Here is a 26552-nt window from a genome sequence, read left to right on the forward strand (position 1 = left end):
AAAACTAGAACAAAAAATTTTTAAATTTGTATGGAAACATAAAAGACCCCACATAGTCAAACAAATCCTGAGAAAGAAAAATAGAGCTGGAGGAATCAGGCTTCCTGAATTCAGAGTATACTACAAAGCTATGGTAATCAAGACAGTATGGTACTGGCACAGAAACAGAAATTTAGATCAATGGAACAGGATAGAAAGCCCAGAAATAAACCCATGCACCTATGGTCAATTAATCTATAACAAAGGAGGCAAGACTATACAACAGAGGAAAGACTTCTCTTCAATAAATGGTGCTTGGAAAACTGGACGGCTACATGTAAAGAAAATGAAATTAGGACATTCTTTAACACCATACAGAAAAATAAACTCAAAATGGATTAAAGACCTCAATGTAACAACAGATACTATAAAACTCTTAGAGGAAAACATAGGCAGAACACTCTGACATAAATTGCAGCAATATCTTTTCTGAGCCGACTCTTAGAATAATGGAAATAAAAACAAAAATAAACAAATGGGACCTAATTAAACTTAAAAGCTTTTGCACAGCAAAGGAAATCATAGACAAAATTAAAAGACAACCCACAGAATGGGAGAAAATATTTGCAAATGATGCAACAGACAAGGGATTTGTTTCCAAAATTTACAAACAACTCATGCAGCTCAATATCAAAAAACAAACAACCCAATCAAGAAATGGGCAGAAGACCTAAATAGACATTTCTCCACAAAAGACATACAGATGGCCAAGAGGCACATGAAAAGATGCTCAACATCACTAATTATTAGAGAAATGCAAGTCAAAATTACAATGAGATATCACCCCACACATGTCAGAATGGCCATCATCAAAAAGACTACAAATAGGGCTTCCCTGATGGTGCAGTGGTTGAGAGTCCACCTGCCGATGCAGGGGACACGAGTTCGTGCCCCAGTCCAGGAAGATCCCACATGCCGTGGAGTGGCTGTGCCCATGAGCCATGGCTGCTGAGCCTGCGCGTCCGGAGCCTGTTGCTCCACAACGGGAGAGGCCACAACAGTGAGAGGCCTGCGTACCGCAAAAAAAAAAAAAAAAAAAAAAAAAAAAGACTACAAATAATAAATCCTGGAGAGGGTGTAGAGAAAAAACCCTCCTACACTGTTAATGGGAATGTAAATTGGTGCACCCACTATGGAGAACAGTACGGAGATTCCCTCAAAACTAAAAGTAGAGCTACCACATGATCCTGCAATCCCACCCCTGGGCATATATCCAGAGAAAACCATAATTTGGAAAGATACATGCACCCCAATGTTCATTTCAGCACTATTTACAACAGCCAAGACATGGAAGTAATCTAATTGTCCATCAGATGACACATGAATGGATAAAGAAGATGTGGTATATTGGAATGGAATGTTACTCAGCCATTAAAAAGAATGAAATAATGCCAGTTGCAGCAACATGGATGGCCCTAGAGATTATCATACTAAAGTGAATAAGTCAGACAAAGACCCATAGCATATAATATTGCTTATATGTGGAATCTAAAAAAAAAGGACTTATATGCAAAATATAATTAGACCCACAGACATAGAAAACAAACTTATGGTTTCCAAAGTAGAAGCGGGGATGAGGGATAAATTAGGAGTTTGGGATTAACATACACATACATACTAATCATAAAATAGATAACCAACAAGGACCAACTATATAGCACAGGGAACTATATTCAATATTTTGTAATAACCTATAAGGTAAATGAATCTGAAAAGGAATATATATATATGCGTGTGTGTGTGTGTGTGTGTATACATATGAATCACTTTGCTGTACACCTGAAACTAACACAACATTGTAAATCAACTATACTTCAATTAAAAAAAATGCAAGTTCGGATGTTGAAGCTGCAGCAAGTTATTCAGAAAATCTAGCTAAGCTAATTAAGAAAAGTGGCTACACTAAATATTTTCAATGTAGATGAAAAGCCTTTTAGTGGAAGAAAATGCCATCTAGGACCTTCATAATTAAAGAGGAGAAGTCAATGTCTGGCTTCAAAGCTTCAAAGGACAGGCTGACTCTCTTGTCAGGCTGATGCAGCTGGTGACTTTAAGTTGAAGCTAATGCTCATTTACCATTCTGAAAATCCTAGGGCCCTTAAAGAATTATGCTAAACTACTCTGCCACTACACTATAAATAGAGAAACAAAGTCTGGATGACAGCACATCTGTTTACAATATGGTTTACTGAGCATTTTAAGGCCACTGTTGAGACCTACCACTGAGAAAAAAAAATTCCTTTCAAAATATTACTGCTCATTGATAATGCATCTGGTGACCCAAGAGCTCTTATGGAGATATACAATGAAATTAATGTTTTCACGCCTGCTAACACAACACTCATTCTGCAGCCCATGGATCAAGGAGTAATTTTGACTTTCAGGTTTCATTTTTTACGAAATAGATTTCATAAGTCTGCCATAGATAGTGATCCCTCTGATAGATCTGTGCGAAGTAAACTGAAAACCTTCTGGAAAGGATTCACCATTCTAGAGGCATTAAGAACATTCGTGATTCATGGGAAGAAGTCAAAATACCAAAATTAACAGGAGTTTGAAGAAGTTGATTCTAACCCTCATGGATGACTTTGAGGTGTTCAATTTCAGCGGAGGAAGAAAATGCAGAAGTGGTGGAAATAGCAGGAGAACTAGAATTATAAGTGGAACCTGAAGATGTGACTGAATTGCTGCAATCTTATGATAAAACTTTAATGGATAAGGAGTTGCTTTTTATGGATAAGCAAAGAAAGTTGGTTTCTTGACATGTAATCTATTCCTGGTGAAGATGCTGTGAAGATTGTTAAAACGACAACAAAGTATTTAGAATATTACATAAATTTAGTTGATAAAGCAGCCACAGGGTTTGAAAGGATCGACTCCAATTTTGCAAGAAGTTCTACTGTGGGTAAAATGCTACCAAACTGCATTGTGTGTTACAGAGAAATGGTTCATGAAAGGAAGAATTGACTGATGCAGCGAACTTCACTGTTGTCTTATTTTCAGTAATTACCACAGACACCCTAACCTTCAGCAACCACCTCCATGATCAGTCAGCAGCCATCAAAAGGGAGTCAAGATGCTTCACCAGCAAAAGGATTATGACTTGCTGAAGGCTCAGATGATGGTTAGCATTTTTTAGCAATAAAGTATTTTTTAATTAAGATATATCCTTTTTTTAGACATAATGCTATTGCACACTAACAGAATAGTGTAAACATAACTTTTATTGCACTGGAAACCAAAAAATTTGTGTGACTTGCTTTATTGCAATATTTGCTTTATTGAAGTAGTCTGGAACTGAACTTGTAATGTCTCTGAGGTAGCCTGTATTTTATTCCCACCATACTTCTAGACCTCAGTTCTCTCATTTGTAAAACAAGATGATTGAAATAGAAGATTTCAAGCACTGGTCCTCAATGCCAGTCCACACCATGTCATGTCTGGTCTACAGTAAAACGGTGGAGCTGGGGTGGGGGGGCAGCAGGGGAGATGACATTGTTCATATGCATAAGTTTTAATAGTCTTACTTGGCAAAATAAGCTTACATGTTCCAGGAACTGTGCTGGGCACTTTACCTCTGTAATCCCAACAGCAACCCTAAGAGGTAGGTATTATTACTATTACACCTCTTTGCATGAAGAACCACAGTTTAGAGAAGTCCCCAAGGATATATAGCTACTAAGTGGCAGATTCAAACCCCAGTCTATTAGTCTCCAAATCTCAGACTCAATCAAGTATGCAGCCAACTAGCTCCACTCTTTCTCCAGGACTTCTCAAATTTTCCATTAACTAGTCATAGATATTGCTTCTCCTTTTAACCTTAAATTCTGTGTCCTCCAAGTGTTGCTAAAGTTTGTCCATATTCTTCCTCTCTCTCATATACAGACACACACACACAGACACACACACACACACACACACACAACACACAACACACACCTTACTTCCCTTCTTAATTCTATCTACTGAAGTAAAAAGGACTTTTATTAACCTTGATTTTTTTGTTTTGTTATGTTTTATTTCTTTCAATCTCCACAGGAATGTCCAGTTCCTGTTAAAAGTGGCTACCCAAGAGAATAGATACACTGACATCCTGTTTTAGGTGACATGAGGAGAATGAATAACCAGTTAAATTGAGTAGGAAACAGTGATAGTGAACATAAGAGAACTGTTCTCTTGGGCCCTGGTCCACTATATCTGTCTATTATATCTGTTCTTTTCAACATAGAATTTCTCCAGAGAAGCTGCCAGTTGCCTAACCTCTTCATTCATAAATTTAAGATCACATTACACTGTAAACATTAGCAGGTCATATGTTACAGCATTCCTCAAAGGCTTTTTTTTTTCAATTTTTTTCTTCCCTTGTAATGTTACTAATTCCATACAAGGCAATCTGATTAAATACTATTCATATTCTCTAGAATATTCACAATTATTTACATTTCTTTACTTAACAGGGATAGTAATGATATAAAAATTTCAGCACAATTTTCTTTATGTCCAAAAGTAGCTAGCTTATTTGTAGCCAAATTTTATTGACCCTATATGAACTCATCACTTCTAAGTAACCAGCTTGAGGCTGCTGGTTAAATCCATAGTGACTTTGAGATTCTTTCATAATTGACCTACTCTGTTCTGTTTACTTCCACCTGTAAATATAAAGCTTTAAATCTCCTTTCTTTCTTCTCATTAAAGAACAAAGTTTGTATGGGTAAAGTAAGAGGTGAAAAAATTCAACACTAGTGCCAAATCCAAGGAAGCCTTTAAGACACTTTTATTTTTTTAAATTGTTATTTGTGTCTAACAATTCTTATTTGCTTGCCAACTCTAAAAGGAGCATTAAGGAAGTTGATATTAATTAAATTTACTATTTAAGTGTTCAACTGAAAAAGAAAATAGCTAGTTTTGTAGGTATCATCTATTTACACAATAAAGTTCTCTAAAAGATGTCCCTTATAGAAAAAGTATTTACAATGATATATATTGCTTCATGACTTAAGGTTTTAGCTTATGACTTTTCCATAAAACATATTATAAAGCCCCCAGTATTCATCTTTCAGGGTTCTTAGAGATACAATAATCATTGGCTGACTTTTTTTTAGGCTTTTTCTAAAGAGGAAAAACTACAAATACCAAAAATTAAATTAATATTTAATTTCAAATTTTGAGACAGATTGAAATTTTAAAAATAAAGCCTAACCATGAAAGTAGAAATATGTTTAATTTAAGCAGTATACTCTTTATACCAGTTTATTACTTAAAACTGTAAAAATCTTACTTAAAATTTAGTTGCTCTTCCCAAAGTTCAGTAAAAAAATGTCTTTCAAGTTTTTTTGAATATTTCACTGAATTAATATCAAATAAATGGAATAAGATACCAAGCTGTTAATAAACACTTCGACACAAATGCCAATAATAAATGCACAATCACGAAAGCCCAGAAAAATTATATCAACATCCTACAGACGTAAAACAAGTTTAAATAATTTTCCACATAATAAGTACAAAGTCCACATTTGTAGTGAAGTTCAGTATATTTCATTTTAGTGATAATCAGAATGGATTTCGTTGAGATGTGGATAGACACTGAAGATAATTGTAAATGACTGTCCATGGTCAGTCTCATTTTAGAAAGAAAAGAGCCAAATGGCATTACATTTAAATTCCTCATGAAATTTTCATAATGGAGTTAGCTTTAAACACCTGGAGGCATCCTTGTATGATAAAAGAGAAATAGCCAGAGGGAAGAAAGGATAAAAAAATGGCCGTTTCGGTATCCAGCCCACATCTACTTGTAAGTAACATTATTGGAGTACTTTTTTAGGGAGATGTCAGATAATAATTTCTGCTTTTATTAATGAAAATCTCCACTTACCGTAGCTTCATTGCAAACCGTGCACTTAACCACATGCTGGTGAAGCTTGCCATCCAAATTGATGAGAGATTGGCACACGCGGCAGTTTATTACTGGAATACCACTGGCATCTGGACTGGCAATGGCTGTATACGGAGGTGGGAGTTCCGCTAAAAAGATTAGCCACTGAATCAGAGTCTCAGAGATATTACGGCTGGTTTGAGCAAATAAGCAATAGAAGTAAAGAAGGAAAACTATCAAAATTCTCCTGTTCTTTATGTTTTTAAAGCTGGCCAACATAATATAGTTTCAGAGCAGAAACACATATAGGACTATATTGTGAAATAGAATAATTCTTAGCTCCTAAAATCCAAATCACACCTGCCTAGGTTTACACCTTTTATTAACCTATACTCGAAATATTCACTCCATTTCTATGTGCAAATTCATAGAGTTTGTAATAGGAAGATGATAATTTATGCCTAAAAGTAAAAATCTTACACTAATGATCTGACTCCCAAGAAATAGAAATAGTCAATGAAGACAAAGCTTTAAAATCACTTACATATATACAGATACATAAATTGTGTAGTTGTCGTGCTCTGTTTATACTAGAAGCAGTATAATAACTGTTGAGTATGACAAGAACAAAATAGGGTTTTGGTGGCAGTCAAGGAGAGACAAAAACGAACCCAGGAAAACTAAACATATCAACATGGAACATGTTCTAATTAGAATGGAATTATGCTAATTTCAGAGAAAAAACAAGAATGAAGTAAATTTAACAATTTTTGTCTCAAACTTTCACCTAACATTAAAAATCTAGAAAATGTATCAAAGTATTTATGGGTAAAAAATATATTGTCTGGGATTTAATTTAAATACTCCAAGAAAAAGATGGGTTAATAGATGCAACAAGAGTATATTTATGAATATAAAGACACAGAAGGTCATTTTGCTCTTACTACTTTTGTGTATGTTTGAAAATTCTGAAAATACAAAGATACACACACACACACACACACACACACACACACACACACACACACACTGCTTTTTGAGAGTCCTTAAGTCGACTGATTGGGTAGAGGGTAGAAGCTCAGTTTCAGAATTGTGTTCATATACCAGAAGTATATATTTGTTACAAAAGTTAGAGAAAAAGAATCTAGATATACTATTCCAGAATGGGATTTCTAAAGGGGACTGCCTAGCCTAATTTTGTAGCTATCTTAATTATAGGAATAGGAGCCCCTTTCAAGGTAAGATTTTGTCATAGCCCATCTAGAAAAGGCTACGCCTCAACACATGATTGAATCCCCACTAAAGAGAACTGATAGTTCAAGGGGCTACTGTGACACTATAAAATACAATAACAATAACTAATCATGAAAAGAGCTATTTTTGAAATAGAGATTTTTCTATCCACTGGATTAGATTCTGAACTCTATGATAGTCTGAAATGAGTTAGAGCACAGCACATTATGGTATGTTTAAAATCCGCATATTACCACCTGGCATCCTTAGGGTATATCAGGTAGATTTTTTAGACTTGCAAAGAATTAACAACAAGTGTTATCCATTCAAATATTCATAATAAACCAAATTTCTGCAGCAGCCAAGGCTCTGAAAGAGGTCACATTGAAATGACAATATGCACACATCCCTGGAAGTCTTATACCAGAACACTGTCAAACACTGAATTTATAAAGAAGCTATAGATGTCTAAATTATAAAAATAGTTTTATAATTTATAAAACTATAAATTAGGTACACGAAAAGCTGCTCAACATCACTAATTATTAGAGAAATGCAAATCAAAACTACAATGAGGTATCACCTCACACCAGTTAGAATGGGCATCATCAGAAAATCTACAAACAATAAATGCTGGAGAGGGTGTGGAGAAAAGGGAACCCTCTTGCACTGTTGGTGGGAATGTAAATTGATACAGCCACTATAGAGAACAGTATGGAGGTTCCTTAAAAAACTAAAAATAGAATTACCATATGACCCAGCAATCCCACTACTGGGCATATACCCAGAGAAAACCATAATTCAAAAAGACACATGCACCCCAATGCTCATTGCAGCACTATTTACAATAGCCAGGTCATGGAAGCAACCTAAATGCCCATCAACAGATGAATGGATAAAGAAGATGTGATACATATATATGATGGAATATTACTCAGCCATAAAAAGGAACGAAATTGAGTCATTTATAGAGACATGGAACGGCCATAGAGCCTGTCATACAGAGTGAAGTAAGTCAGAAAGAGAAAAACAAATACCGTATATTAACGCATATATGTGGAATCTAGAAAAATGGTACAGGTGAACCAGTTTGCAAGGCAGAAATAGAGACACAGATGTAGAGAACAAATGTATGGACACCAAGGGTGGTGGGGGTGGGATGAATTGGGAGACTGGGATTGACATATGTACACTAATATGTATAAAACAGATAAGTAATAAGAACGTGCTGTATAAAAAATAATAAATAAAATTCAAAAAACAAACAAAAAAATAGTTTTAAATCCTTGAAAGAATTTAAGGTTGATGCAGAATGACCTGTAATGTATTAATCAAGAAGAAAAAACAGGTTAAAGGATCAATGTGTCAAAATACATTTGAGCCTGTGCAACTTGCAGATTATTTTATCAGATCTTGGTAAAGAAGGTATTGTTCTGGGAAAAAGCATACACACCTCACTAGAAATTCAAGACACACTGCCTGGTGTGTAATAATAATTTTTTAAAAATAATTATTAGCAATAGCATTATTAATAAAAGTTTCTTCTTTTGCCTTTTCCTTGAGTTATAAAGTAACATAAAGTAGGTCTCCCATTAATTCCAGGTTTCCACCTTACATAGTGTGATAGAAAAGAAATTTAAAGGCAAGATAATTTCACAAAGAAAACAAGGGTATTGAGGGTGAGGGGAAGAGGCCACACATTGCAGCTACATATAAGGATGGTAAAACCCATGCACTCCAACAGGCAAAAGTTTTGTTCAGTGGAATCTCCTAAAGATTTCAACGGTTTATCTTTTTTGGTTCTGATACATTTGAAGTGTATCAGAACCAACAAGACCCTGTGAACTTTTCCTTTAAGATTTGTACTATATAATTTTTAACCTGTAAAAAAAGAAAAGCTTTCAATGACAAAAATATGCCAGAATCTTCTGGAGGCTTGGGAAGTGGAAGGAGGGGGAAAGAATGAGTGAGGATTAGAAGTCTAAAATGGGAAAGACTATAAGCTCCATGAGGCCAAGGTCATGTTTGGCTTGTTCAGGACTGATACAGCACTTGTTATAAGTGCTTGGTCTATGATAGGTGCTCACTAAATATTTATTGAATGGATGATGGATGAATAAATGAATGAATAACTGAATCACTGAAATTTATCAGGCTCATCTATTTCTCCTGGGAAAATGATACTAAGTATATTACCACTACTCTCCTTGGAGAGGAGCTAGGGTCCTAGCAGGGGAGTACAGCATGACTGAAAAAAAGGCTCTCTTCTATATATAGAATACCCTCTCCAAATCATGCACTGAGAGAGGGAAGTGGACAGGGGACACTGTCCTGGCCCACCAGATAAGTACAATCATCCAAGAGATCAATAGAATAACAGATGTTGCAGCCTAACTGCTCCACTAAACAGCGCTTTCAGGCATATAATTTCAATTTTCTGTCCATTAATTACTTTAGCACTAAACTGATTTAGAGATATTTCTTGTACTTTTATCCCAAGGAAACCTTGACCTACAACTCCATCTCCTCTTGTAAAGGACTTGTAATTACAGAAATTTATTTCACTGTCAGTAAACCTGCAATGATTAACAACTTAGATTGTTCATTTTGTCTCTTTTCACTTTAAAACAGTCAACAGATCACCACTATTATACCTATTTTAAATTTCTGCCCTGGATAAAAAGTCCACTGTAATCTCAGAACTTGGGATCATTGGATATTAAGAGTCACAAAAGTTCTTCATTTTGGAAGAGTCTTACTTGTTATTTAAACAATGATAATTTTCTCTATGGGGTTTGCCTAAGTGAAAAATCTTTTTTCTCCAAGTGAGCAGTATTTGTTAGACTAGTAGTCCTCAAACCTGAAAAACCCCCTCAAAGTTCCAGAATTATACAGTGTTAGAAATTCAAGCAATCTTAGTCTAGTATTTAGTCTAATTTCTTCATTTTATGGAAGAGTAAACTGAAGACCAGGGATTCTGACTTCTTAGTAGACTTTTATATAGCACTTCAGCAAAGCCAAGAGCTGACTCTTCTCCCAGAGGTCACTCCATAATGACAGCTGCCTCTCTTAATGAATAATGATTTAATATAGGGAAAAGATGTAAGGACTAATGGGGATTCTGCACAAATACTTAGACAAGAATCAGATCTGAGTTAAAGGGGATTAGGAGGAGGAGAAAGAAGAGTCAGGGAAAATGAAAATTAGAACATAATATGAAGAAAGAATTAGTTCATGATAAAAAGTTCACAGGGCTTCCCTGGTGGCGCAGTGGTTGAGAGTCTGCCTGCCGATGCAGGGGACACGGGTTCGTGCCCCGGTCCGGGTAGATCCCACATGCCGCGGAGCGGCTGGGCTCATGAACAATGGCCGCTGAGCCTGCGCGTCCGGAGCCTGTGCTCCGCAACGGGAGAGGCCACAACAGTGAGAGGCCCGAGTACCGCAAAAAAAGGAAAAAAAAATTCACAGTAAAACTGAGATTCGTAAAAGAGACAAGACAAAATAACATAGATCACAAGGCATACATAATGGTCTTCCTTAAAACACTCAAAAGGAACCATTATTATTCTATAAATCCACAAGTGATCAAATTACACTTTCCCATCATAAACATCAACTTAATTTATCTATTTTATGCCCAAAAGCTCCTCTTTCCTGCTAATTCATGCTGGTGTAATAATCCATACTTCATTTTTTACCAGATATACCCAGATATAGCATTTTAAAGGTTGCAAATGTTTTGCTGGATAGCTCTGATCTTTATTATCTCAGTTATTCCTTTATAAATCTCTGCAGTGACAATATTTTCCAGTTTAATTCACTTACTTCACTAATACAGTCTTATATGCAGTCCTGGCCCTTGACAAAGATGTACCAAAGTTGAAAAATGACATCAGATTAAAAAGAGAGATCATTTAGAACACTATGATTATAGGATGAGCAAGAAAAGTATAAAGGACCAGCCTGTGAGGAAAGCTCTGGCTTTTTCTCCTCCATAGGATTTTTGTGGAGAGTATGGTTAGGGACAGGTTGCACTTCGCTGCTATGGGATATCTACTTCCTGTGTAAAATCTCTCCAGTCCAGTTCAACACAGAGAAAGGGGAGACCACCTTCTGTTCCTCCCCTCTCTGAAACCAAAGAAATAAAACTATTCCAGGAGACTCTTGGATTCTTCTAGAACCATTATACCCTCATAAGGATCCATCTGGCTAAAGTCAGTTTGGAAGGTAAATGTGCCAGCTATTAGGCTACTGACTCTCAGCTCCAAATCCACCCTTCTATGCTTTGTCATGCTGGTGCTAAAACTCTCCAAACCACATTTTTTCTTTGTCAGCTGGCTGCAGGTTATGTTTTGTTAATAGGAGGTGATAAACAGAACCTGCAAGGTTGAAGGAGGAAGAAGGGACTTGTAGCCCTTTCTCCAGGTGTACAAAATCTTTCTCAAGGGCTCAGAGACATCACCACCAGTGGGCTGGTGCCTCTGAGAAGTCATGTTTCAGTTATGTTCCTCTAAATTACTAAATTTTAATAATTCCAATCTCTTCCCTTTGTTCTCACCACCCTAGAGGTAATAGCTGCTTCCTGCATTTAATACCTATTTGATGTTAGAGTAATATCTTTACCTTTTAGTTACCTACTTAACAACTTTATACCAAATTAATTCTTTCTGTTATATTATATTGTTTGGTTTCTATCTTCAGGTCCTAACTGTTATAAAACTCATACCAGGTGTAATCCCAGGAAACAGACCCTCAAAAATGGGATTGGAGAAATGGGTTGGTCATGCCTTGGGCTTGAATGCAGTGCTGAGCTCCTTTACCAGTGAGACATAGTATGGTAGTGATTGATGGCATGCAGTGGCATCCTGGTGAATCAGATTATCTCCTATAGATGATTGTGATATTTGAGGCGCCTTTACTTGACCATTATGGCAGTAATAATTACTGTGTGGATTGTGATATGGGGTAAAATGAGAATCTCAGGTCTTTAAACTCTCAGCACAAGTCATGGTCAGAGAACTTCTATTGCAGCCCTAAAAATATTGCTTATTTATAATTGTCACAGGGCTTATATTGCTGAAAATCAAATACAAAATTTATTTGTATAGATAGCTAAATTATAAGGTCAGGGAAACCCACAGCCTTACCAAGTCTGCCATGTGAAACTTAGGACACTGATTGCAAAGAAGTGGAACTCTGAAACTTGGAATGGGGCCATCTAGTTGTACCCAAACAGAGCTGAGAATCTTACACTCCTGAGTCACTCTGAGCCTCCCCTGTGAGTGGAGCACAACATTTCTTCTTCTATCTGAGAATATGAGCCTCCTTTTAATGGAAAACTGTAATAACCTCACCTGAAGTAGTTGTCTTACAAGGAAATGACCATTTTCCTTAAGACCCATCATCAAACCCCTTATTGCCTCAAGACCCATAAACTAGGATGAAATCTCAACAAGCCTTAGGAGGACAAGTACAAAGTGTGACTCAGAAAGAAGCAACTAATACATCAAGAGAATTGCAATGTTTTGATAATATATATTGTCAGAAACCTGGAGAATATGTGTGGGAATGAATCTTATGGGGGTTAAAGCAAAGAGGATGGAATATAACACTGAGTTGAGCCAAATTTAATAATCCTGGTGTACTTGACAAATGTTCTGGTTTCAATGTTTGTTTTAAATCTGGAAGTGGCTCTATCAGTTTACTTGTTGGTTTGATGAGACTTGGCCTTACATTCAATGAGGTTGAAATGTCAAAACATCCCTAGCATGATGCAGAAGAAGCAATCAAAGGTTTAAGGAGTCAGGAATGTTAGAGTGAGTTTATCATACGAAATCTGCATCCCACACCCCACTACATCCCCTGAGAGGACCCAGAAGATATGCCTTTAACTAAGGCATTGATTTATACGTTATTTAGGGGAACACAAGCATTCTGCTGTGGTGGCTCTCCTACATAGGCCAGGCATTACAGTGCAGGATGACTCCAATAGAGATCATGGAATCCCAGAGTAACAGAGGCCAAATGGCAGCACTTAAAAGTCAAAGACAAAGTGGGTACATTTAATGTAATGGGAAATAGTGGATATTAGAAAATTTTGATCCATAAGGACCTTTGGCAGTGGCTCATTGAAATAAGCCTAGGAATGAAATGGATGGGTAACCTACACAAATGTTACTTGGTTATATATGATAGAAAAATCTAGGTCTTAAAACCAGCAACATGACTTGAGTAGCCACAGTGATGAGTCCTAGTTTTTCAACCAGTTTCCAACAAAGCTAATTCACAGACCCAGAGCATCTTCATTGAGGGTTTGTTGATGCCTCTGACAAATGATCCAGCAACACTACTATAAGTATACATTATAAATCTCCAAGTCTCCCCCAAAGACCTGAGATCATTTACTAGAGTGACTATTCACTGGGGAAAAAGAAAATACCCAGATATTTCAGGTATCACTAGAAACTGGCTCGTAAATGGTGCTAATTCCTCAAGACTCAAAACTCCAATGTGGGCGACCTGTCAGAGAGGTTATATAGATGGTCATCAGGTTACAGATGGAGTCTTGCCCCAGATCCACCCATAGTGGTCCAGTAAATCTGGGTACCCACGCTGAAGTTATTTTCCCAGTTTCTGAATATATTATTGGAACAGACATTCTTGTCAACCATCAAATACCTAAATTGTTTCTCTGGCCCACAGATTAAGGTAGGAAGGGTCACACAGAGGGTCCCTGGATCTTCTACCAAGAGCAGCTCCACATTCCCTGGAAGGACTACAGAGGCAGTGCTACTATGAAAGATGTAGGAGTGGTAATAACTGTCACATCTTCATTTAACTCACTCATTTTCTAAGTTTGACTGCTGCTCCAGGGCAATTCTAGTTTTGTAACTGAGGGGATGTGATATAAGCCCCCTCTATGAGCTCTGATGCCAGAGGAAGTCAAGAGGTCTTCAGCTATAGTTAGGCAAAAAGCAGCAGCCAGCCAGGCCCTCTATGGTGGATTTCCAAGAGTTAGTTAGCACTCAGTCACAAGTACTTAGCATCTGTTCTGTACCAGGTACTGTACTAGATGTATGTCAGGGATACTATGGAGAAGAAGGCATACCCCAGGGCTCAAAGAGCTCACATTCTTAACATGTAGAAAGACAGTAAAACTACAAGTACAACTTGGTGTGGTAAGTGTTCTAACAAGGATATACACACACGGGACTTTGGGAGTATAGAAGAGGGCGTATAAATCTGACTAAGGCGCAGTGTGTCAGGAGCGAGGTGTAGGGGAGGGAAGAGAAAAGTCACTCTAGCACAATTTAGCATTCAAGTACTGCAATCTTTCTATATATTTTAACCATTAACTCCTTTCTCCAAACTGCAGCTCTAGAAAAACAGCTATACCTTATTAAGTTTGGTCGTGTAATCAGCTTGGCACCAATACCAATCTACATCCTAGTACCTCTAGTATTGCTTGTAGGAGCTTATGGGGGTCCATGGTAGACCCCAAGGCAACAACAAACTGGGTATTCTTATACAGCTGGTGATGATGAGTACTGAATTCCATTATGGGTAGTTTATCTGCTATTTTTCCCTCCCTTAGTGGTCTTAGGCATTTGGGTTGTATCAAAATGCTGCCATATAACTGGACATACTGGCAAGAAATGCCCAGTGACCTGCCAATGACAAATTCCCAGATAACAAAACTTCTGCTCTGTCTTTTCTATTTCTCATTAGGCAATATTTTTACCTCATTCTAGTGCATTTCATTTGTGGTACTAGTACTTCCTTCCAGTATTGGCGGTTAATAAGTTACATATTCTCTCATTTTATCAACTACTGTGTTTATTTTTATTGAAAAAAATACAATTTTTTCTGACACGATTTATGTGAAATCATATTGTTTGTATATGCATGGCTCCATTCTTAATTTTTTATTTACAATATTGCTTCCAAGAAAGCATGTGTTTCAAGAAAAATATAGAGATACTAATTTTTAGTACAGAAAAACAAATTGTTTCCAAGGCAAAAAATGTACCTGCCTAGAAATTTAGAAACTCTTGCCATAGCCAGAGGAGGTAACAGATTCCTACTCTGTCACTCTTCCTAGACAGCTCATTTTCACTCTTACAGACTTGCTTTTTCTAAGAGAAAGCAAGACACTCCTTTGCATATACCTACTATACACACTAAATGATAACTTGCAGCTTACAAGTATTCATGAATCACAGTTATAAAATATACTTAAATATAACTGAACCCAAAATTTGTTTTAAGACATTTTAGATGAGAAAATATGAGGGGGGAAATTACCTCAGTATATGGGGAAGGGAAAAAGTTCAACTGGATTTGCAATGTTTTATTTGCTTCAATATATGAAACAGTATGGCATAATGTTAAGGTCTGATAGAATTAGATGATGATATATGAATGATTATATTATACTCAGTATTTTTCTATCTTGAAATATTTCACTCATTTTTTTAAAAAATGACCTAGCGATTAATAGATTATAGATAAAAGTCACCAGTTTAGTAATTTTAGAATTTGGGACATATTCATCATAAATCTAAGCAAAATCAGATAGATACAATATATGGAGTGAACTGAACCTCTTAGAAACAGTATTTATTTTTTAAGTATATTTAGTGAATAAATCCCTTCAATTCTAGTGCTTAGATATTTCTACCACATGGGTCAATTAAATTTTATTTTAAAATATAGCGATTAATAAAAAAATCCAGAAGTTAATCCATTAAGAGGAGAGTTCCTCATTGTAGCCAGCAGGAAGTATAGTGATGGAGATCCTTCCTTTGCTATGTGGGCATTTCTAATGAAACAAATGGATTCAGCTACATGCTCTGCTGGATCACTTCCATCTTTTGTTCTCATGTTCTTCTGTAAACCTGTAAAACCTTCACTCTCTAAGTGACTTCAAAATCACCATGATGGCATCCTTCTTTATTTTCTCACTCATTCATTCATACGACTGATCCTTGTTGAGTACCTAGAAATATAAGATCAAGTGCAAGAGACTATGTAGGACTCACAGATAAAAGATACAAGAATCCTGTCTCCCTCCTTGTCTCCCTTGATAAGGTCATGTCCACAAAGAAGTATTAAAATATATAGTAGAAATGTTGAGAGATATTGCTTCGGGAACATATATCGTCCAGTAACAGAGATTAGAAAGGATTACATGGAAAGAAAGGACTTTGACGAATGGGTAGAATTTGAATGTTTCAGTTTCTAAAATCCCTTTCCTACTTATCTACCCATAGGAAGCAAAAAGTAAATCCTCATCTAGAGAAGACCAGAAGTGCCTAATAAATGATACTGGTATGAGGCAATGAGCATGGTCTTAGGAAAAAGCAGATACACATAGTGATACATTTCCCATATCAAAACAGGATTCTTCCTATTAAGATCTTGACAAGTGGGAGTAATGGACCAAATCAAACACAATGAAATATAAGGTTCCACTGCAAGGACCTGTAGACAGATGTGGGGACATGGTCTAAAAAATAGCATTTGTTACATTGTTCAGGGTCCTAGTCAAGGATAAACTCTACAAGGATCAATAACATAATGTGGCCAAAGTGCTTTCTGATACATTAAATTTTTATTAGTAACATATTTCTATGGCTCAAAAATCAATATTAATGTAAAAAATATATGCTTAGAATTGTTACTCCAATTTCTGTGCCAATCTACCATGCCCCACTTCAGAGATTTCCACTTAAATTACTATTTTTTTAATCCTTTCAGTGTTTCTTTAGCCTGGTACAGGTAATATATACTTGTAATATGTAATACACATATTCTTTTTTTCTCCATCTTTCATACAAAAAAAGGGAATATGGGGCTTCCCTGGTGGTGCAGTGGTTGAGAGTCCGCCTGCCGATGCAGCAGACATGGGTTCGTGCCCCGGTCCGGGAAGATCCCACATGCCGCGGAGTGGCTGGGCCCGTGAGCCATGGCCGCTGAGCCTGCGCGTCCGGAGCCTGTGCTCTGCAACGGGAGAGGCCGCAACAGTAAGAGGCCCGCGTACAGCAAAAAAAAAAAAGGGAATATGCCTTCCTCATTCTTCATCTTGCTTTTTTCACTTTATTTTATATCTTGGCAACCTTTCCACAATGGTACGTAGAGTTTCCTCATTTCTTTTCCAGCTGCACAGTGTTCCAGTTTGTGGGTATATCACAGCTTATTTTGGTGATTTTAAAATATTAAATTTTAAAATGCAAATTCTTTGATACTCATCCCATTAGAATTGAAGTCTATGTTCCTTCACCTTACGTGCAGGTGTTTGGACCAATAGAGCATGGCAGAAGTGACACCATATTTGACTTTTTTTTTTTTTAACATCTTTATTGGAGTATAATTGCTCCACAATGGTATGTTAGTTTCAGCTTCACAACAAAATGAATCAGTTATATATATACATATATTCCCATATCTCTTCCCGCTTGCGTCTCCCTCCCTCCCACCCTCCCTATCCCACCCCTCCAGGCGGTCACAAAGCACCGAGCTGATCTCCCTGTGCTATGCGGCTTCTGAGACTAGGTCATAAAAGGCCATATGGCTTTCACTTAGGTCATCTTGTGTTCAGGCATGTCTGATAGTTTTAATAATAACCTATGTCCTCATTAGGGACTGGCAGTAAATATAAATACTACTTTTGTTGAGCAAGGCAAAGCATTCTATACAGAGAAACAGGATCCCTGAATTCTGTAAACTTGGAAAATGGTTTTCTTATAAATAACTTTGTATTAATTGGCAGAATCCATACAGCTCAGTAAAAATCAATGTTTATTTGGGAAATTCCTATGGTCTAAGATTAATAACTCAGGCGTCTGTGAAAGTCTTCTACTTTAAATCTGCTCACTATCCCTTCTATGTATTGCTGTTCCTCTGGATGGTGAATCTTAGCACTTTAATCTCTGAAACTTTAAAACTTCACATGTTCAAATGATGAACTATTAGAGGCTTTCTTGTATACTGTGTTTTGTTTTTTTTTTTTTTTTTTGCTGTACGCGGGCCTCTCACTGTTGTGGCCTCTCCCGTTGCGGAGCACAGGCTCCGGACGCACAGGCTCAGCGGCCATGGCTCACGGGCCCAGCCGCTCCGCGGCATGTCGGATCTTCCTGGACCGGGGCACGAACCCGCGTCCCCTGTATCGGCAGGCGGACTCTCAACCACTGCGCCACCACGGAAGCCCTGTATACTGGTTTTAAATCCATATTATGGATCTGTGAAGCTTAACTATCTCAACTTGACAAAGCATAGGAGGAAAAAATATTTTGCCATTGCCTTTAGAAATACATGCTTTGAATAGAATGCCCTGACTGGTCATGTGGCACATACAAATACTTCCTATGGAAGAAAATATTATTGCACGCTAGTTGGTCTTCTGATGCTTAAAAGAGCCATGTAACACTCCTTAATGTTCAATAATACTGTCTTTGCAATTTTCAAAAGAGTATTGGAAGAAATAGAAATTTAAGTACAAAAGGGACATTGGAAGTAGAAGAATGAGGTAAAAAAAGATAATCATCATCTATATTTTAAAGTCACAGATATATTCTCTTAGGTGTATCCAGATTCCTTACCAAGAACAACTGTGTTATGGAATATAAAAGCGAAAGGGAACACACTACACCATTCCTTCTCAGGTGGAAAACTGAGGCCCAGAGATGTAAAGTAACTACTCTGAGGTCAACAGCTAGTAACTGGCAGAAAGAATTCAAGTGTCAGGTCCCCCAGGCCAAACTACACCTGGTGGCAGATCATTTCTGAGACTATACAGGGATTTAGTTATATAATGCTTGAGAAACACATGAAGACCAGGAAGAGGAGATACACTTTTCACTTCTTTTTCACATATTTATTTTTATTCTTACAAAGAAAAAGAAGTTCACTTTATAACAGCAACCAGGGAAAGGAAAAAAAATCTAGAAAAGTGCCAAAGCAAAACAAACTCTGATGCACTCCCTACTCAATCCACCAAAAAAAAGTATGGAAGTTCTCTTGAAAGAATAGCAGGCAGAATGTGTTCCCTTTTAAGAACCATTAAAGGGTTGTCATTCTCAGGTTATGCAATATCTCTTCATCCTTATAAAAATGGAACTCATAACAGCTGAGTGTAAAGCTGTACTCAGGGTTGTCTGCTTTTCCCCAAAGTGGAAGGATTAGCATTTCCATTGATCACTTCGCAGACAGTAGCTTACTGCCTTCAAATATAGTTATGAACATCCGTCCTGCTAACTCTCCTCTCTAACATCTGAGCTATCTAGCTAACATCTGTATGCATCTGGCAAATCTTGCAAGATTTTTACAGAATGCTCTGTCCTAGAAGTTTGACATTCCTGAAAAGAGTTTGAAGAATCCTTGGAAATAAATGAGAAGCCGAAAGCATCATCGCCCACTACAGTGAAGTATTACCATACATATAATAAATAATTGTTGAATGAAATGTACTCCTCAGGCCTGATCTCTCCCCAGACTCCAGACTTGCACATCCAATTGCATACTGGACATTTCCAATTGAATGATGACTAAAGGTATTTCAAACTCCACTTGTCTGAAACAAAATATTTATTTCCACTGTCCTTCTCCTCACCACCCCCGCAACACACACCCAACTCCTTCTGTTTGCCCATTTTAGAAAAAAGTGCAATTTTTTACCTAGCTGTTTAGGTCATTTTTGAGATTTGTGATTCCTTTCTTTCCACTGATTCAATCCATCAGCAAGTCCTTCTGCTCTATGCATAAAATATGTCCTGAATCTAACCACATTTCACTGCTTCCATCACCTATACCCTGGCTCAGAACAACATTACCTCTTGCCTATTCCACTGTAACAGCCTCCTGATTAGTTTCATGTCTTATTAGCCTCTTATCATTTTTCACCCAATAATTCATTCTCCAAACACCAACCAGGATGATCTACTTAAATGTAAAACATTTAATATCTCGTGTCTCTCGTCTGCTCCAAGCCCTTCATGGCCTCCCATTATCCTCCGCACACAATCCCATTTCTGATGGTGGCTTACAAAGCTGCCATAAAACTTGTCACCCACCATCTGCCTCTACAAGGATGAAGTACTAGCCACTGCAGTTGCTGACCTTCAACACACCCTGAAAGGAGTTCACGGCAGAGATCAGGAATGAGGCACTATGTTCCTCGGGAAAAACTGGCAGAACAGGCCTTCAGAGAGTTAGGTATTTTCCAGGAGAAGATATTATGAGCCCAATTTTTTGCATCTTCTCATATCTAGAAAAGCACTAAAATCATTAAAGGAGACATCTGCTCCTCATGACTAGCAGCAACCTTCTGCCAAAATGTGTGCTTGATTGCATGTACCCCTTTCACTAAAATCACATATATACTGACCTCCCACCTTACCTCTTTGGAACAGTTCCTCAGAGGTATCTGAGGGGCTGTCTCCCAGCCTATATTTCTCATTTTGCCCCAAATAAAACTTAACTCATAACTCTCACATTGTGCATTTTTTCAGTTGACAAAGCTCTCCTGGACTTCCTAGTCTAGTCCTCTAACTTCTTCTACCACACTCCCCTAAGTCACCACACTCTAAACAACTGTCCTCCTTGTTTTATAACAGCATGTTTTGTGCCTGTTGTTCCAGCTGCCTGACACACGCCTCCCCTAAATCTTCCAACAGCTGATTCCAACTCATTTTTCACGTCTCTGAGCAATTGTCATCTTTGAGATATCTTTCCTGAACACACTACCTGAAATACTCCCCACACCACCATTTACTCTATCCTCATGCCCTGCTTTATTCTCTTCACTCTCTGGAGTTATAATCCTTACCAAGTGTATCTCTCACTGAAATGTAAGCTCCCTAGCATCTGGAACAGTGTAACAGGTGCTCAAATATTTGAAATGATAACTGACTGAATGAAACATTTCTTGATTAATGTTTTAAAGATGTTTGGTAGAGCCAGGAAAAATGTGGGTATTATAAAATAGAATAAAAGAATCATAGAGCTTGATGCCTGCTGAATAACAGAAAAGGATTATAATAGGAAATGGGCTTGCCATAATATTGGAAAACTGGAAGCAGATATACTTCAGCAACGTTTGGGCTCTATTTTCCCTTCATAAGGATGTGGTCTCACTGAAGGAGATTTTGATTCAAGAACAATTTTGTACAACAAGTATCTACTGTACAGCACAGGGAACTATATTCAATATCTTGTAATAAACTATAATGGAAAAGAATCTTAAAAAGACTATATATATATATAGTATAACTGAATCACTTGGCTGTACACCTGAAACAACATTGTAAATCATTTGTACTTCAGTAAAAAACAAACAAAAAAGTACCATTTTGAAAAAAAAAAAAAAAACTCCCTTAAATGGAGCATCAGCTTTAGCACACAGCACAGTATCAAGCTTCCCTACTTTCTCAGTATCACAGCAGGTCCACACCCATATTGGGACCTTCACGGAGCTTCCGGTAGCAGCTCGCAAATATGCTGCATCTATTTCCACTCATTGTGACAAACTGGTTTCTAGTGGGTTTCAGAAACCTTGGCAAATATTGATAAAATGAGAATTTAATTTAATCTTACAGTTGGTTGTGCATATAGTGTGGGTCCCTGGATCTGCATCATCTCTTCCTGCCGGTCCACAGCCAATCTTAAACTCTGCAAGGATGCAAGGAGGTTCCGAAATTTAAAAGACTGCCCAGGGCTTCCCTGGTGGCGCAGTGGTTGAGAGTCCGCCTGCCGATGCAGGGGACACGGGTTCGTGCCCCGGTCCGGGAAGATCCCACATGCCGTGGAGTGGCTGGGCCCGTGAGCCATGGCCGCTGAGCCTGCGCGTCCGGAGTCTGTGCTCCGCAACGGGAGAGACCACAACAGTGAGAGGTCCGCGCACCGCAAAAAAAAAAAAAAAAAAAAAAAAAAAAAAAGACCGCCCAAATAGATTCAAGGACTCTAACTCAGTGCAATGGACTGAATGTTGTGTCCCCTCAAAATTCATATGTTGACTCCTAACCCCCCATTAGGAGGCGGGATCTTTGGGAGGTAATTAGGTCATGAAAGTGGAGACCTCATGAATGAGACTAGTGCTCTTATGAAAAGAACCCATAAGAGCTCTCTTGCCCTCCTCTGCCACATTAGGATACAAGGAGAGGTTGTGGGTCTGCAACCCACGCGTTCTCACTAGACACCAAATCTGCTGGCACCTCCATCCTGGACGTCCCAGACTCCAGAACTGTGAGAAATAAATGTTTGCTGTTTAAGCCACCCAGTCCATGGTATTCTGTTATAACAGCCTGAACCAGGACACTCTAGTGCCTAGTAAAACTCTAGTCTAGTGTAGAACATAGTTCCAAGTGAAATAAAACTTTGCCTCACTTTAAAGTAAGGCATCATTTTTAACTTTCGATTTCTTCAGGTAGAGGATCAGTAAAAATATACTTTATTTATTGTACAATTTCTAAGAAGTACAAAAGTTCATATTAAATAACATCTCTCAAACCAGGAGTCAATTTATTTTCTAGTCACTGAAAACATTTCCTCAAGCAACTTCGAATTTACACACTTTTTAAAGTGAAACAAGGTGAAAAGGAAATGGCAATGCCTTCTAAACTGCAATTATGTTTCATAGGAAATCTAAGTGTGTTTCAGAATAAAGGAATATTAACCTCTTCATTGAAGTTAAGTTGCTTTGAGGTAATTTTACAATTAAAATAAATGCGCATTAGAGTATTACATTAGATGGAAATGAACAGTTCTTCAATTCTTTAAAAAGGATTTGAATATAAACATCTTTTTTTGAATTTTATTTTATTTATTTTTTACACAGCAGGTTCTTATTAGTTATCCATTTTATACATATTAGGGTATATATGTCAATCCCAATCTCCCAATTCATCACACTACTACCCCCACCCCCACCCCCGTTGCCGCTTCTAAACAAACTCTCACTAAGGTCACTAATAACCTCCATGGCACTAAGTTCAAATGACATTTTTTTAGACCTTATCTATTTGCTCTTTCTTGTAGCTTTTGACATGTTTGACCACCCCTTTCTCGAAGTGTTTTCTTCCCCTTGATTCTGTGATATTACAGTCCCCTGGCTTTCATCCTACCTCACTGGAAGACACTTATCAGCCTTTTGGCAGGCTCTTCTTAATCTGACTGCTCATTAAATTTGGGAGTTTCTCAAAGCTTTGTCCTAGGCTCTCTCTTCTTTTATGTTATTCTTTCTCCCAGAGTGGTCTCATATAAAGCTTCCCAAACTTTTTCACATTTTGGTACACAGAGAAAACAACAATATTTGTATAGCTACTCAGAGCTGGAGGCCACTGGACTAAAGGCTTCTGCTACTCCAAGGACTGAGAATAATCTTAACACATGTATGTTCTATCTCGTCACATTCCGTGGAACACTGATGGGGCTTTGGGAAACTCTAAATCAAGATCCATGTATTTGGCTATCACCAATATGTAAATAACACAGGTTTATATTTTCAGCCCAGATCTCATTTCTTAGCCCTACACCTGTAAATCCAATTGCTTATCTGACATCGCTTCTTGGATATTTGAAAGCACCTTAAATGTATCATGTCTAAAACTAAGCTCATGATCTGTATTCTTCAAAACCTAGTCTTCTTCTGGTGTTTTGCCTCAGTGAAGGCAATCACACCAAGTTGTAGAAGCCAGAATTCTAGGAAATATCCTTTCCACCTCCCTCTCATTCCTACATTCAATCTATCATCAACCCCTCTTCAGTAATTCTTAACATCTACATATCTCTCCACTTCTACCACCACCTGGGTCCAAGTTATCATCACAGTTTATCAGATTTGTCCAAATCATTATAGTAGCCACTCAAAGTCATCTATCCTCATCTACTCTGGCCCTTCTCTAATTCATTCTCTAATCAATAGATAGAGTAATTAAAAAATAATAAAAGATCTAACCAGATCATCCCTTTGCTTAAGGCAAAATTCTTCAACATGACCCATCATCCCTGCATGCACTGATTAATACTTATTGTTCTGGTCATCTGTTGCTGCAGAACAAATCACCCAAAAACTTAGGGCTTAAAACAACAATTTAATATTGGCTTTCATGATTCTGTAGATTGTTCAGACTCAGTTGGGATGTTAATCACCTAGAATTTGCCATGCAGGTGCAGTAAGAATTTGGCTTGGCTTGGAGTCATCTGAAGGCTCAAATGGGCATCCAAGATGGCTTCTTCACTCACATGTTTGAGGGCTGGTCAGGCAACCCTCTCTCCATATAGCCTCTGCAGGTGGCTAGTTAACGGTTCCTCAAAGCATGGCAGTCTCAGGATGTTCAAATTCTTATATAAGTTACTTTCCTCAGAGTGTACTTTATAAGAGACCAAGGCAAAAGCTGCAAGACCTCTTGTGACCTAGTCTCCGAAGTCATTCAGCTCTCTATTATCTTATTCTGTAGGCCAAAATCAATCACAATGTCAGCCCAGATTCAAGAGAAAAACTATCTAAGGACTTGAATATCAAAAAGCATAGTTCTAAGGAGAGTCTCTGGAGAATATGAACCACACCAACCTCTCCACTCCCATTTTGCAGCACCTTCCCTATTGCTGTTTCTACTTTGACCACACTGGCTTTCTTTCAGTTCCTAGTACTTACTATACTCTATCCTGCTAAAGGCTTTTGCACATACTTTTTTTCTTTTTGCTTAGAGTGTTCTAATCCCCTCCTTGCCAAGCTAACTACTGCTAAGCATTCAGAGCTAAATCAAGTCTCAGGAAAGCCTTTCCTGACCAGGTTAAATCTTTTCATTATATACTCTCAAGGCGCTGGATATATTTTTAGCACTGTCCTCATCCCCACTGCACTTTTGCATTTGTTTGAATGATTATGTAATTTATGTCTCAATATCCCCCACTAGACTGGAAGAGGAGCCATGTCTGTCTTTCCCTTCTTACCACAGAGCTTGGCTAGTACTCCAATATTTATTTGCTGAATAAATAACAGAAACAAAGTAAGCAAGTGAAACTATCTCTGTATAACAAAGTACTCTTTTCCCTATAGAATTATAGTGAAGTAGATAATCACATTCCCATATTCAATACATAATCAGACAACTCAAATATAAACCATTTTTCACAGATGACGTCTCATAAATTTAGAGGTCATATTCATTTGCCACATCCTTCCTATAAAATTAGCAGATGTATAAAGAAACCAAACAAATATAGCCAAATTGTAGGTTTTGTGGTATTTTTTCCAACCTCCTTTCAAATGAGCCTAAAACTCTCTTTGATTTTAATTTCTATGATTTAACAAAAACTGACAAATATACCAAATGGGGCACTGTGATCACAGGAGAGGTGATGTCCTCCTACTCTGTGCAGGAATCCAGTACTGACAGCAAAGACCACTAGAAGCATTCCACTTAGAAACCCAGGAGGATTTGTTACACAAATGAAACCAGATGCAAAATACTAACTGCTCCCCCACTACATTATCGATAACTTGTCTATAAATAAACACTCCATCAACTTTCAATTTGAAGTGGAATATTTCATCTTGGGGTGGGATCTCACATTCCTGTTCTTAGAAGGTTACACAAATAGCGAAGAGTTGAATTGGAGAAAGTCCCTAGTTATGGCTATTAACCACTTCTATGAAATTTTTTTAATGTCTGGGTAATTATAGATTGTAATTATCATAAACCAAAGTTCTTTCCCAAAAAGTACATTCTATTTCTGGTCTTTTGAATCCCAAGCTTCAACGCTACTGTTGTCAACTACTGAAAATATTTGGTCTAGTGACAGACTGTTTCTTACATTCTGAAATGATTCAACTTATTCTTTTTCCTCATGTTCCATGAGGGCATGGATTTGGTTACTCTTGTTTACCTAGAGCAGTCTCCGGCACGTTGTCCCACCTGATGAATTACTGAATGAGTAATTAGCACTGTTCTTCTAGAATCAGATCTTGTGTATTTACTCAAAATATTTATCAAGATTCTTATTTGCTATTTATTAAGAAAAGATATTTTGCCAAAAATGCCTTTTACTTCTCATTTATGCTTCTTGCTTCATATGCCATATGCCATGAAATTAGTGTTTCTAATTATCTAACCTGTCTCATTCACAGTTAAGAAAAAAAAAATTGTTCTACAATAGGCAGAAAGAGCTTTTTGCTAAAACATTGTTACAAACAAGACAACAGACCCAAAATGGAGTCACTTATGCCTCTCTCAGAAATGGACTCTTAACCCAATCAATCAGGAATCTCCTGATCAGCACTAGTGAGGTCATCTGCCTAATAGGCCCCTGCCATCCCCTAAAGAAAAGTGACCTTGCCACAACCAATCCACATTTTGCTAGTATAACTTCCCTGTCCCACTCCCTTCTGCCTATATGAGTCTTTAAT

At 37.5% G+C, this 26552-nt stretch overlaps 1 protein-coding gene across 1 annotated transcript in view; it reads right to left on the reverse strand.

Moving 5' to 3' along the window:
• PIP4P2 (phosphatidylinositol-4,5-bisphosphate 4-phosphatase 2) overlaps positions 1 to 26552 on the reverse strand; it is an 86472-nt gene that overhangs the window by 57754 nt on the left and 2166 nt on the right. The window contains exon 2 of the mRNA XM_060035210.1: positions 5915 to 6063. Coding sequence (XP_059891193.1) covers positions 5915 to 6063 — 149 coding nt within the window. The remainder of the gene's footprint in view (positions 1 to 5914; positions 6064 to 26552) is intronic.

Source organism: Delphinus delphis, chromosome 17, assembly GCF_949987515.2.
Source record: "Delphinus delphis chromosome 17, mDelDel1.2, whole genome shotgun sequence".
Lineage (NCBI taxonomy): Eukaryota > Metazoa > Chordata > Mammalia > Artiodactyla > Delphinidae > Delphinus > Delphinus delphis.